This window comes from Betta splendens, chromosome 4, assembly GCF_900634795.4.
Source record: "Betta splendens chromosome 4, fBetSpl5.4, whole genome shotgun sequence".
Lineage (NCBI taxonomy): Eukaryota > Metazoa > Chordata > Actinopteri > Anabantiformes > Osphronemidae > Betta > Betta splendens.
In genome coordinates, this window is record NC_040884.2 from 33938147 (window position 1) to 33953272 (window position 15126).

The 15126-nt window shown below is 44.6% G+C and overlaps 1 protein-coding gene across 1 annotated transcript in view; it reads right to left on the reverse strand.

Moving 5' to 3' along the window:
- Positions 1–15126, reverse strand: part of slc5a9 (solute carrier family 5 member 9) — a 185704-nt gene that overhangs the window by 144122 nt on the left and 26456 nt on the right. Inside the window, exon 2 of the mRNA XM_029148717.3 lies at positions 14220–14338. Coding sequence (XP_029004550.1) covers positions 14220–14338 — 119 coding nt within the window. The remainder of the gene's footprint in view (positions 1–14219; positions 14339–15126) is intronic.

A 15126-nucleotide genomic window follows, 5' to 3' on the forward strand; every position in this document is an offset into this window, starting at 1 on the left:
TTCACTGACCCTAAGACTGGGGAGTCTGAGCGTGCCAAAGTGGTTCTGTGTCCAAAGTGTCCTGTAAACCTGCTAGGTTGTGATTTGATGACACGATTTAAAATCTCTATTGTCCCCACTTCCAAAGGTATGGTTGCTATAAGCAAGGGTAAAGAAATACTGACCTTACCGTTACTTAGCATTGAAGAACCACATTACTACTGGACATTAGATCTACCAAGTCCAGACCCCACACACACTTCTGAACAGTTATTGTCCCTAGCTATTCAGTGTCAGAAGGGACCCTTTACACCTCAGTCTTTAGAAAAGTTTCACATTACCTTCAGATACAAACATTCACCAGGGCCACATTTTGATTATGACAGCCAGGTTTTTAATTTCGGCCCCCAGAGCGTGACTCTAAATGCCATGTACACTGACAAAAAGGGCATGACAGGGTGTGCAGTTAAGCTCAGTGAGCAGGCACTTGAACTTTTCCAAGTGCAGGGTTCTACCCCTCATGTGTCTGTAACCAAAGCTCCACTGCAGAAGTGGAATGACATCGGGGACTTCGTCTTTAGCGCACAAATCCCTTGTTGGAAGGACATAGGGGATGGTTGGCTGATTGACGAACCGACACACTCCATCTATATGAGACCTTTAGGATGGGAGGTACCTATCTCACCTCGTGTCTATTTGGATGTCCCACATGAGGCGGGACAATGACTTGCTTCGTGCACACTGCCTGATCCTCTTTTATCACAGGTTCCAGATTCTTTTTGGTCGAAAGGGAAAGCAGATGTAGGGTTAATGACCACTGCCACACCAGTGGTGATTAAAGCTAAAACTGATTACCGTCCCTGCCGACCCTTTTAATATCCATTGAAACCAGATGCATTAACCGGTATAAAAGTCATTGATGATTTGATAAAAGCAGGCATTTTTATAGAATCCCCAGATGCTCAGTGTAACACTCAGATTTTTCCTGTTAAGAAAGCAGAATCAGGGGCATGGAGAATGGTTCAAGATCTAAGAGCAGTGAACCAAGCAGTTGAGAGCCGTGCTCCGTGTGTGCCCGATCGCCACACATTACTTAACCAGCTAAAACCAGATAAGCAATGGTTCACAGTTGTTGATCTGAGCAATGCATTCTTTTCCATACCATTAGCTAAAGAATCACAGGGATGGTTTGGGTTCACTTATCAGGGAAAGAAATACACCTACACCAGGTTACCACAGGGATATTGTGACAGCCCAACCATCTTTTCTACAGAAATACAGAACTGTCTTACAGACTTTAAAATGCCAGGCCACAGTCAGTTGTTGGTCTACGTGGTTGAAATTTTAATTGCTTCTGATACCAAGCATAACAACAAGATTGCTGCACTTGCATTGTTCCGTCATTTAGCAAAGAGGGGAAACAAAGCTTCGCTTTCAAAGTTGCAGTGGGTCAAACAGACAGTGACCTTTTTAGGACATGAACTGTCACCTTACGGTCGCAGTTTGACGGTTGACAGAAAAACGTCTATTTTAAATGCTCCTAAACCGCAAACGAAACAGCAGATGATGAAGTTTCCAGGGTTATGCAACTACTGCAGACTATGGTTGCCGAGCTATGCACAAATAACACAACCGTTGTTAGATGTGATCTACTCCCAACCCATGTCCATGAAACAGAATATAGACTGGACTTCAGAAGCTTTCATTTCACTGAAACAAGCTCTTAATGGTGCTACAGTATTGAGTTTACCAGACTATTCAAAATTGTTTGTTCAAACAGTTGATTGTAAAGGCCATTTCATGACTTCTATGTTGGCCCAACAAACAGGAGGCAAGCCTGTACAGGCTACAAGCCTGTAGCTTATTATTCCAAACGCTTAGACTCTGTTGCATGCGCTTTACCATCTTGTGTACGAGCAGTGTGTGCAGCTTCCCTTGCAGTGCACTGCTCAGCGGAAGTGGTGTTGTTTCACACCCTTGAGCTGCTAGTACCTCATGCTATAGACATGCTGTTGACGCAGACCAAGATGTCCTTCCTGTCACCTGCCTGGCACCTTTCGATTTTGTCAACACTTATGTCACAGTCGCATATCACCATCAAGCAGTGTAACACACTAAACCCTTATACACTAATTCCAACACAAGAGGAAGGGAAACAACACAGCTGCGCAGAAACCACTGAACAGCAGTGTAAACCACAGGCAGACCTGAGAGACACAGCTTTGACATCGGGTGAGGTCTGGTTCGTTGATAGTTTGTGTTCACAGACATCTACTGGACAAACTCAGACAGGTTTCTCAGTCGTGACCCAAGACAGTGTGATTCGCGAAGAAAAGCTTCCTCCACATTTTTCAGCTCAAGCTGCTGAGATAGTAGCTTTGACTGAAGCATGCAAAGCAGGACGAGATGTTGATGTAACAATTTATACTGAGAGCCAGTATGCAATTTCCACACTCCACTATTTCACAACTCAATGGGCCCGTAGAGGAATGACGACCTCTACTGCCAAGCCAGTGGAGCATGCAAATTTTTTGAAAGACTTGCTACAAGCCGTGTTATTACCTAAGTCTATTGCTGTGTGCAAATGCGCTGCACACACCAAACGGAAAGACCCTGTTTCACAGGGCAATGCTTTTGCTTACAAAATAGCTAAAGAGGCTGCAGAAGGGAAACATCGGGTTTTGACCTAACGGCTATTTCACAAAGTCCTAAAGAACCTTTAGACATCCAGGTGATTAAGGATATGCAATGCCAATCACCGACTTCTGAACAGAAATGATGGATTAAGCTGGGCGCAGCTTTAATTGATGGAATTTACAAAGTAGATTCCAAACCAGTTTTACCTGTTCAACACCGTTGCCCATGGCCCTTACCATGTCTCCACAGGGGGGATGATGAGAACGGTGGAACAGCACTTTTTCACTCATGGGTTTAATTCCAATGCCAAACTGTTTTGCAGAGAGTGTTTAACATGATGTAACTTAACATAATGCACAGGGGAATGAGAGGCCTAAGAGAGGACAGTTTCCTGAGGCTTCTCACCCTTTTCAGTTCCTGTATATGAACTTCATTAAGTTGAACATGTGCAACAACTACAAATACTGCCTTGTGTTGATATGTTTGTTTTCCAAGTGGGTTGAGATCATGCCAAGCAAGAATGCTGATGCACTGACAGTTGCTAAAGCATTGTGCAAAATCATTATTCCTGTGCATGGCATTCCACAGGTCATCTACAGTGATAATGGGCCACACTTCATGAACGAAGTGATAAGACAAGTGGCCATCCACTTAGGCATCACGTTGAAAAATCACTGTTCTTACCACCCACAGAGTGCAGGGCTGGTAGAACGCACAAATGGTACAGTTAAACTAAGACTAAAGAAAACCATGGAACAGACTGGGAGGTCCTGGCCAGAGTGCCTGGACCTAGTAAGACTGTACACGAGAATCACTCCAACAGGGAATGGTTTAAAACCTTTTGAGATCATTTATGGTAGACCGTTTGTGTTACCTATAATGACTGATGTCAAAGAAAAGAAGGAGAGCCAGACACTAGCAGAGTGAATGGCTAATGTTGTGGAAATCTTAAAAAATCAATTCAAGATCATCAGTGTGATAAACCATCTCAAAGTTTACTCTCATGTCGACACGGAGTGGATCACAATTACATCTAAGACGTAAGGCACATCTCACTATGTACAAAGTATCCACTCAAGGACTGAGGACACAAGACCTGTATTTATACCCTGTTACAAACCCCCACATGAGCTGTTGACTGGTCTTTAATATACATGAGTGCAGTAAACCCCCCTTTACTTCCTTTACAATGTTCCTGTGGTCACTACAGTGAAACCCCCACCATTTGATAACCAAATGCTTGATGACCCCCCAGGAACAACCCTCAGCCAGAGGCACAGCATCTCATGACAAACACAAAATTTCCCACACTAACCGGTTGAAGGAAAAAGAGATTGTGAATGCAAATAAGCTGCCAGACGCTGCTTTGTCTCAGCAGGAGGAGAAGATCGAGCCAGGTGCAAGAGGGTGATTCCCCTGGTTGGCACTGAGTAGGGGTGGAAGTCGACCGGTATCAAAACCTTTGGTCGCCGAAGAAACCAACTGATCCCCGCTCCCAGCTATGGCACCAGTGGGTAAGCTCCAGGTAGTGGTCTGTGTCACAATCTACATGATTGGTTTGTTTGCTCTCAATGTACTGTGGGATGGCCAGATGCTGAATCTGTCTAGAGTGAAGAAATGGACTGGTACACCAGTGGATGACTGGAACTGGAAGAACTTGGTGTCATGGTCCGCCACACAAGATGGCGGATCATGGGAGTCGGTCTGGGCCAAGTCAGAGAGCCGTGAGGACCAGGCATACATTTTAAACCGTTTATTTATGTTCAACACCCAACACGCAGAAACACAAAACACTCCTTTAGAAAAACAAAATATAACAGGAGGCTAAACCATTATCACAAGGCAAACTTAACAGAACTAGCAACAAGCAAACATAGCAAGTTAGCCACTTGGCAACCTTAACGAGCTAGCAACATGGTAAACTTAACAAGCTAGCAAAACACACACAGCAAGAACGAGGAACTAATACCTGGCCTGAACACGACTGAGGTAAAACATGGCAAGGCAACAAGGCTAACTGACAAATGGCATGGCAACAAGGTTTAACTAACACATGGCAACAAGGCTAACTAACACATGGCAACAAGGCTAACTAACACATGGCAACAAGACTAACTAATACATGGCAACAAGACTAACTAATACATGGCATGGTGACAAGGCTAACTAAGGCATGGCAATAAGGCTAACTAAGACATGGCAACAAGACTAACTAATACATGGCAACAAGACTAACTAATACATGGCATAGTAACAACAATGAACTAACACATGGACCAACCTGACATGAACGGCATGGTGCAATGGGTAAACAAGGAGTGGCGTATGACAATGACGTATGACAATGACCCAGCACAGAGTGCTGTGCTGCAGGAGTCTTTGAAGGGATCCAGAGGGCAAGTGCAGGTGTGGCAAGTTGAACTGATTACTATGTCTACAGAGGGAAGGAGAGGGAGTGGGAATGGTCCAGAGCTGAGGCGTGGCATAGTGAGGGAGAAGGCGTAGTCCAGGGTGAAAAAAGAAAACAAACAGAATGGCTGGCAGAGCCAGCCCAGGATCCTGACACTTGGACCCCAACCACAAGCACCCGTTCGAGACCAATATGTGGTATCATTATGTCAAGGTGTTAGCTAAAGCATACAATAAATCAAATTGTTTTGTGTGTTCTCACATGCCGCATTCATCTTCTCACCTGACACTCTGTGCTACACCCATGCCTTACCATGCAGCATTGTGTTTCTACCGTATGTCTGTTTATGGTCGTTCACAGAATTCATACTTTTACGAGCCATACACTCCTGAACTTTTCCAGAAGATGTTTCAGAGAACGTATTAGTACAACTTTACCGCTGAGGGAACTGATGTTTCTTGTGCTGACGTTCCAGTGTCTTCACTGAACCGGACTCAGAAAGGGCCTGTTGCCAGTGACAAAGTGATCATCCCTCGAGCCTTACCTAGTTGTGCACACGGCCCTGGTACCGGCTTCCCTTGGTGTTTAGCGAGCGAGGAGGGGGGCTGAACCCATAGGGATTTTACCTGTTAACATGTGTTGTATCGTTCTCATAGCTCTCGACGAGGGAAAAATCAATCCTTTTGTCATGGTCGATGGAGGTTGGTGGCTCTGTGGCACTAAGGTTTACATGTCACTGCCACGGCGTTGGTTAGGTCGATGTGCGCCAGTTAGAGTGTCTGACCACACCTTTTTTGCAGAGACTGCAACTCTTTGTCTTGTCCCACACATCGGTGTGGGTAAGAATATGCTAAGGTTAGAAACCGTTCATTACCGTTTCCAGGTTTGGGTTAACGCATCTATCACCGTGAATGAGGGACAGAACTGTGAGATCGATGCTCTGAGAATTGTTGCCATGCAGAATAGGACGGTGTGATATTTGCTCTATATTTGTAGGGGTTAAAAACTACAAGAGGGGTTGGAGGAGTACTGCTATGCCTAATGTGTGTGTTTCCGCATGTTCAGCAATGATGTGATGATGTGATGATGAAGGCGTGTACAAGCTTCAATAAAATATTGTGCTTGGGGGAAGTTCGTTGGAGTTGGTTGGTCTCTGATTGAAGGGCTTACAACGCTAAGATCTCAGGCGAGCTCCCCTTGGCCAAGTAAAATCTCTGGTTGGCTCTCTGTGTGCTATATTGTTCTTGTCCTTGTGTGTATCAGTGCTGTTGTGGTATTTTCAGACCCAACATAATTTGGTCCTTCGAGCCGGATCTCAACAGTCCACGTTGTGGGAGGAAGGTGACGGAACACCGAAGTCTGACGTCAGCCGGACATCTACTCGTCCGACACAAAATCCTGGGGCGGGAATTCGTCGCTGGGTCGGTGAGGGGTTGAGAGGTTGGTTTTTTGGGACAGCTACATCCGCAGAAAACTAGTTTCTGTAGAAGCCTGGTGTAGTCGATGATCCTTGCAGACATTGTGACCAATCGTTGATCCTGACCAAAAAAGAGTTTACACTTGAATAACAAAAAGATGGTTCAGAATTTGTAACGGGAACGATGCAACGACAGAATGTACACACTGTAGTCCACACCAGACACAGATATGTACACTTCATAAAGACACCAACCTGGCAATGCCTTGCCAACTAACAAATCTTTCAGGAGTTGACTACCAAACTCTAACCACACCTCTCTTCACTCATCTATCCCTCTCTTTTCTTGTGTTTTCTTGGACCCGAGAAATACATTGGAAATGATATGGTTTAGGGTTGTAGACAGACATGCTATTGCCTCTGCTCAGACATGCCTCCTAAATGCTCAGACTTGCCTCCAACTCTAGCAAACAAGGACTATTTGGAATACATGGACTGTCAATGAACATTGATAATGCCCACAGGAGATGAGAAGTACACTGAGGACCTTAACGAACCTGTCAGAGCACATGGACCCTTTTAACGTCTTCTTCCAAAGTGACAGCTGACACGCCATCATTCAGAACAAAAAAGGGGGATGTTGGGGGACCTCATCTGTATAATCTGTTATTAACAGAATTATTATTAAGGTCCCACATGCTCAGACAAAGGAGGTACTGCGGCCTGCATGTAAAGTCTTCATCCTGATAGTAGTGAGTGAGAAGAGAAGAGTAAGATTTCAATTCTGAGCGCCAAAACCAGGTGCCAGGCTGGGGACCCATACCTGGCTCCCCCGCTGACATCCAACTCCCAGTGACACAAGCGACAAACGGAGGAGAAACTTGGACGTCAGCCCTCCTGATTGGACCAAACAATAGGACGGGCGTGACCAAAAACTCGTCCCTTGTTCTCTTCAACCCTCGTCCTCCCTTGTTCTCTTCAACCCTCATCCTGTCCTTGTTCTCTTCGACCCTCTCCCTTCCCTTCTCCTCTAATCTTCAAGACCACTGCAGACCTTTCTTCTCCGTCCACCTGGAGCTTCCCTCTGAACACCTGGAGCCTCCGCTGCAGCCAGCAGCTGAACTAACGGGGACGTCGTCATAGAGAACGAGCCTGATCACCCATCTACTTCCAGCCATCCGTCAGGAAACCGCCAGCTAACCGCCTCACCCGCCCCCGCATCAGCTGATCACGACGCGTCATCACCTGGACCGGACCGAACCACAACAGAGCAAGCACGCACGCACGCAACGCCGGATCGTCTCACCAGGATTAAGCAGTAAGGCAGAGGCATTCTTAAGTCTGAGCAGAGTGGAACAGTAATTGTTTTATTGTTGTGTTGTTTTCTTTTCCTGAATACGCGATCTAATCACTGTGTTTCTGCGATCACCTGACTGTAACACGTTACAGATCTACGTGAATCTAAGAGGTGCACAATGAAGTGTTGTAATCTGTGATTTTGCTAGCTTAATCTTTCTTTATGTGATACTTTGCGGTTGTTATGTTTCTGCTGTGACCACGCCAAGCGCACGTTTCAACCACTGCACGCTTCCGCAATCACGTGACTATATCACCGAATATAGCCCCACGTGTTTGTGTGACCGCAAGCCTTATTCACGCTAGTCCCATTTCACACTCCTTTACACGCTTCTTTCCCTGTGAGCGCCAGACACGCGCGCTCCATTCAAAGGGCTCACCGGCATACGCGCACAGCTGTGCCACCTCACCACGCCCCTAAAGGGGGGAGCGCACTCTCCCTCCTCCTTCTCTCTCTCTCTCACACACACACTCACACACACACACATACACCTCTTATCTCAGGTAACGCGGATACACATACAGTGCGTCCAGGCGAACACACCATAAGAATAAGTTGTGATTTGCTGAGTTATTGAAGATAGTGTTGACACTAGAGTTAATATTAATTTTTTAATAAAGCTTTCTTGATTTAATTGGTCGTTGTCTGTGATTATTTGTATCTGGTTTTACAGCATTGGTGAATTGAGTCGGCTATGGTACGGAGTTCATCCTTCAACTAACTTACTAATCACTACAATACTGTAATACATAGTATAATTAGAACTGTTGGGGCAATGCGAGGGTGGTGGTAGTGCCAAATGAATTAGCAAAACCACCTAGTCTCAAAAAGGGCTGAGTTTGATTAACCTCACAGGTTTGCACCAATTATGTTGGGGATATGCGAGGGGGGGGGGGGTAAAAATTATAATAATTGGATTTATAGCTCTTGAGTGGAGATACCAATTATGTTTATAATTTAGCTTAAATTAGCTTTAATTAGCTTAAATATTTAAAGTCTGTAGTTTAATAAGTGAAACACTTAACTATTATTGATTTAATAATTATTAATTGAATTAATAATTACTTAATTTACGGGGCACCACCCTGTTTCCAGGGACCAATAACCAATTTGGAATAGCCAATACAGTCTCAATTGTATTCACAATAAAAAATGTCAATGAACTGTATAAATGTACAGCATTCTGCAGACATCCAGTCATCCTGTTCTTGACCCAAGTGGCTGACTGTGTATGGACCTTTGATTCAAGCCACGAGACTTTCTGTCTTGTTTGCCAACTCAAGTTGTTTTTTTTTGCAGTGGTCAAGGGGTACTTAACTTAAAACATCCATTTGTACTATGCTATAGAGCTCAGGGCCCAAATTTTCCAGGACAAAGTGAACCGGGGCCTATTAAAACAAACACTTTTATTTCAGCTGATCCAAATCATAATTTTTTAACAAGTTTAACAAGCTAAAACCTCATGAATATGATACACCAAGATCATCTCCAAAGCATTTATTTTGTATGTGAATTAGCACATACATTTTATTTTATTACTATTCATTTTACCGTTTCTAAACAGTTTTTATCATTGTTCAGAGTGCTTCTTTGTGGATGATGCATTTTCACATAAGATTTTAACTGCCTAACCTCCACTTTCCTACACATTTGTGCACACCAAAGGGGCCATTCTTTTGCGCTTACCTGTCATAGCTGGTGCTCAATTTGTTTTAACTCCCCACAACTTTTCCTATCTTGTCAATTGCATTGGACACAACTTCAAAAATGTCTATCTTGTGAATTTTTATGAGGTGAGATCCCTATCTTTAATCGTTTTGAGAGTGCACTTTTTTTCTGTCCAGCAGTTTAGCGAGGTGCATATCTTACGCTGAATGCCATATTGTGATGGACAGCTTTGTTTAAACAAGAGTATTATATTATATATAATATATATACTCTTTTATTTATCGTTTATTTGATGGTTTATTTAGCTAATCCCAAATATGTGATGTTGCTGTTTTGGTGGACAGGTTAAGTTTCTGCTTTAGGGTGTGTATGCGGGAGGGTGTGTGGGGGGGTGCAACCAGCTGCTGAAACCAAGCAAATCTGTTAAGTAAACAATCTGGGCAAAATAAATAAGAAGCAGGGATGTACCTTAGGCTAACACATTCATAACTAAACAACTGTTGTACTGTGGTTTACCTTGGAGATTAATACTAATACCAAAAATAGTGTTAAGGTGTGTGCACATACTCATACAAACATATACATATCATATACATACATATGTGCATTGTTATACATATCCCGTACTACTTAATAAAAGTCACGACATACAACACCACAATTTCCATATTCACACATTATTGATATTGGTAGTGATAAGTATCAGTAATACTTACAGTTGGATTTGGAAAGTGTCCCACTACAAGGTTAGTAAGGCTGTAGCTTGATATTATTCACCCAAAGAGTGAGGCAGACGTTGGTGCATGAACAATGCCACTTGTGGAAGCCAGGGGGATGTGAGGGGCTCGGCCACTACGCCCATCCAACAAGCAGAGGAAAGAATCCTGGGCAAGCCAGGGAGCCCACAAACCTTCAGTTCCAGGAGGGCAGGTGTTGCGACCTAAGCCGCCCACACAGAGCCCCCGCAGGCAGAGCTGCAGCACCACAGAGACAGCACCTGAGGTCAGAGTGGGCCACCGGGGGTCAACGCTGTCCGCCCCATGAAAACCAGGGGCAAACACTCCCCCCGGTGAGAGGGTCGGCCTGAAAGAGTGGAGCCCGAGGACCCACGGTCCGTAGGGAGCCTGCCAGGAGATGCCCCCGCGCCCAGAGTGGGACCCGCCCCCAGTCCACTACCCCCACACGAGAGGAGCGGGGCCTACCCCATCGGCCCGACCTCATCCCCTGGCACCACACCGGCCTGCAGCACAAGGCCAGCAATTGGTGGGGGTCAGCAGAAAATAGACCACCCAGGCAGACGATCATCGAACCCCGGGCGGAAAGCCGGACCCCCCACACTCCAACCACACCACATACATACAAACTCACAAAAACACAGACGCATACACCCACCCACATGTACAACACACATCATCACACACACACCATTGACTCTCTCACAACAAACTAGTCAATCATACGTGAACCAATGCACTCTCAGATACATTCTCGCTCCCACACCATTTGCTTGATCACATTCGTGGGGAGGGTAGGTCTCCGGCCTGCTGTCCATGTGGCCCCAGGCATGGACTGCAGCTCCTCCCGAGCCCTGCAGAGGGCAGCAGAAAAGGTACCCCAGAACCCTGCAACCCAGCTTGGACGTGAGTGTGTGGAACTAAAGTGCACTGAAGGTGGGTGACACCTCCAGGAGCACGACCGCTGGCTGACGGTGTGTCCCCCGGACAGTGCACCCCCTCACCCTAAATGTCTTTTTGCAGTTAAAACTGGGTGGTGATCTCTCCACCAGGGCCAGTGGGCAGTGAAAGAGCCCACCCCCGGCACTAAATGTATGTGTATGTGGCTGAGTATGAGGAACTTTGGGAGATTGCCAATTCTCAGAGGGGTCCAGCAGACAGAGCCATCAATGGGAAGGCTCCGTCTACTGGCCCCCCCGGAAGGAGCCCCCAGATTCCTGGACGAGTGTGTATGGCTAATGCAATTAAAACTGCAGAGCATCCCACTTGGGAGAGACGGAACCACTTCTCGGTAGCACCGGTCCCTCCATCAGCAGGACGCCCCTTGCAGACCTAAGTGGATGAATGTGGAAAAATGTAGTTGGGAAGCAGAGCACCAGGGTCCGCAGAGCCAGGTCCCGACTGGCTCTGCTACCCATCCCACCGCCCCCCACAGCCTCCAGCCAGGAAGAGACAGCCGAGACCCAGGGACCGCAGTACTACTAGACCCTACTATACCCGAGCAGGGGCAGCGCCCCAGGGGAGAGACACCCCTCCGGGCACAGGCAGGCACCCCCGGAGGGAGTCCCCAGGACGCAGGTCACCCAGGTCTCCACCCCCAGGTCCGCCCCCCGCACATCGGCAGGGAGGCCCGCCTCCACTCCCCGGAGACAGGCACACGCCAACCCTCAAAATGGCCCTACTCCAGCACAGGACCGCTGGTCTCAGCAGCCCCAACCACCAGTCACCCCCCCCACCACTGTGCCAGACATGACGCAATACCCGAGCCCCACGCATCCTTACCTGGAAATGGAATCAATCAGGAGTATAGTTTTCGTCAATGATTTGATGAAGCAGACAATGTGTCAAAGGTGGTATAATCTAACAAGCTGTAACAAGGTACTGATTAATGCTTAGTTTTTTTTTTGTTTTCCAGTTCATAAGGATGATTTTCTTTGCGACACAGAGGGCAGAAAGAAGTGTGTGTGATGAGTTTGTCTCTAGATCAAGCCCACTTAGATCTCCTAGAAGACAAAGTGCAGGGGCCGCTGGGATTGGACAGCTTAACTGGGTTGACAGGTGTTCACATAATCTTTGCCAAAATTGCTGCACAGGTGAACATGACCAGAATGCATGTAGGAATCTATCTGCTGTGTTATCTGTACAGTGAGGGCAAATATTTGAGTTTGTGAGACCCATTTGGAACATCCTTTGTCCTGTATAGTGATTTCTATGAAGAATTTTGCATTGTATTAGTTGTAAATTTGTATTTTTTGTCATTCTGAATAAATTAGAACATATATTATTCCAGAACGTGTAATTAGTGGTGATATTGAGATTAGCTTCCCATTTAGAGATCGGAAGGCTCACTGTCTGGTCTACATTGGAAATTAAGATATAGATTTTGGATTCTGTTCTTTTCCCTGATATATCAATAAATTGCGCTATTACTGGTGGTGGTTGCATGTGGATGGGAGTATTCTTACTTTTTGCATTAAGTATTGACTTTAGTTGTTGGTATTCTAAGAAATTGGCACTAGTGATTTCATAGTGGGACACTAGTTCTTCAAAAGAGGTAAACTTGTCTCTTGTGAAAACATGTTTCAGATGTGTTATCCCTTTGATATGCCAAGTTGGAAAGTGTATTGCCTTTTTGTTTTGTATGATGTCTGGGTTGTTCCAGAGAGGTGTGTTTTGGCAAAGAGTAAGCGAAGACCCATTAATTTTAAGAAAATCCCACCAGGCTGTCAGAGATGCTTTTATGCTATTGCTCTGGTAACAACTATGATGTTTGATTTTGGTGCTAATAAAGGGCAGATCTGCAACTTTAATATTTCCACAAAATGTTTGTTCAATGTCTATCCAGGAGGAGTCTGCTGCCATGGGTTTTATCCATTTGTGGACATGGTTCAGTCTATTGGCAAGAAAATAGTGGTGGAAGTTAGGTAGTTCTAGGCCGCCGCAACGTCTGGATTTTTGAAGTTTTTAAACTAATTCGTGGTGGCTTGGTTTTCCACAAAAACTGTGAGATGTAGGAGTCTATTGTCTTAAACCACGCATGGGCTGGCTGAGTTGGAATCATTGAGAATATGTAATTAATTTTTGGCAGGATCATCATTTTTATGGTGGCAATTCTTCCCATAAGTGAAATGGGTAAGGACTGCCATCTTTTGAGGTTGGCTTCTATTTGTTTTAATAATGGATTGTAGTTTAGATCAATAAGCTCTGATAGCCTAGACGATAATTCAATGCCCAAGTATTTAATGTTCCCTGAATGGAGTGTGGTAGAGGAGATGTTAGTCACCTTAAGGTTAAGTGGTAGCACTATGGATTTGGTCCAGTTAATAGAGTATTCTGAAAGTCCTGAGAATTCATCTATGAGGCTGATAGTTGTAGGAAGAGACGTCTGTGGCTCCAGGAGAAACAGTAACACATCGTCAGCATATAAACTTATTTTATGATTTACTGATTTGGTCGATATTCCAGTAATTCCTTCATGCTGTCTTATTGCTGCAGCTAGAGGTTTAATAAATATTGCAAATAGTGATGGGAAAAGTGGGCAGCCCTGTCTTGTCCCTCTATGCAGATTAAACCTTGGTGAAATCTGGTTGTTTGTTCTGACTGCGGCGTTTGCTGAGCTGTATAATATTTGGATCCAGTCTATAAATGTTTCCCCAATGCCGTATTTGTGCAGAGTGGCTAAAAGTGGTGGCTATCGAAAGCTTTTTCTGCATCTAAAGAGACGATGGCTGACTCTAGTTTATGGGTGGTGACATAATCAATTAAGTTGATTAATCTGTTCATATTGTTTGTTGACTGTCTACCTTTAATGAAGCCTGTTTGATCAGAGTGAATTATATATAGAGTGATTTTTTCTAATCTTCTAGCAAGTGCTTTACACACTATCTTTAGATCTACATTTATTAGTGAGATCTACATTTATTAGTGCACTTTAATGTTTCTGCTCTGGCTGTAGTTTGCACACCCCTTCTTTATGCGTAAATGTATAATTAATACCAAGAATAAAACAGATCTTACCCAGATTCCAATCACCAGGACAAAGACAAAGTAGATGACAACCACAGCAATGTCAGCAGCATCCACGGTAAGAACTGTAGTTGTCTCAGCCTCAGGGGTGAACCCAGAGGAGTCGCTGCCTAAAAGTACAATGTTTCATGTTGTTAGCCTTGTACATAACTATATACATTGCTCAGCATAAATGAGTACACCCCCTTTAAAAAGAATGAATTTAATCAGTAGCTCAGAGTTTTATTGAACCTCTATTTAACACCGTTGAAATTAAGGTAAATAATGTAACTTAGATCACAAAGTCTTCAGTTTTACTCAAATTGGTTGAAACAAAAATGAATACACCCCTAACAAAAACTACTACATCTAGTATTTTGTATGAGCACTGTGATTTTGAAGGACAGCACCAATACTTCTAGGCATTGAATAAACAAGGTGGCAACATATTGCAACATCCATCTTTTTTCATTCCTCAAGAATAAGCTCATTTAGAGCCTGGATGCTGGATGGAGAGTGATGCTCAACTTGTCGCTTCAGAACTCCCCACAGGTGTTCGATTGGGTTCAGATCAGGAGACATAGTAGGCCATTCAATCACCTTCACACTGTTTTTCTTCAGAAATGCAATAGTAGCTTTATATGTGTGTTTTGGATATATTGTGTGTTGGAAAAGTGCACGACGACCAAGCGCACAGAGTGGTGGCAGAATCTTTTCCTTCAGTATAGAGCAGTACATTGTTGAGTTCATGATACCATTAATAAAATGCAGCTTGCCAAAACCAGCAGCACTCATGCAGTCCTACATAAAGACACTGCCACCACCATGTTTCACTGTAGGCACCATGCATTTTTCTTTGAAATCCTCACCTTTAGGACGCCATACAGTTTTAAATACATTAGTTCCAAAGATAGGCTGC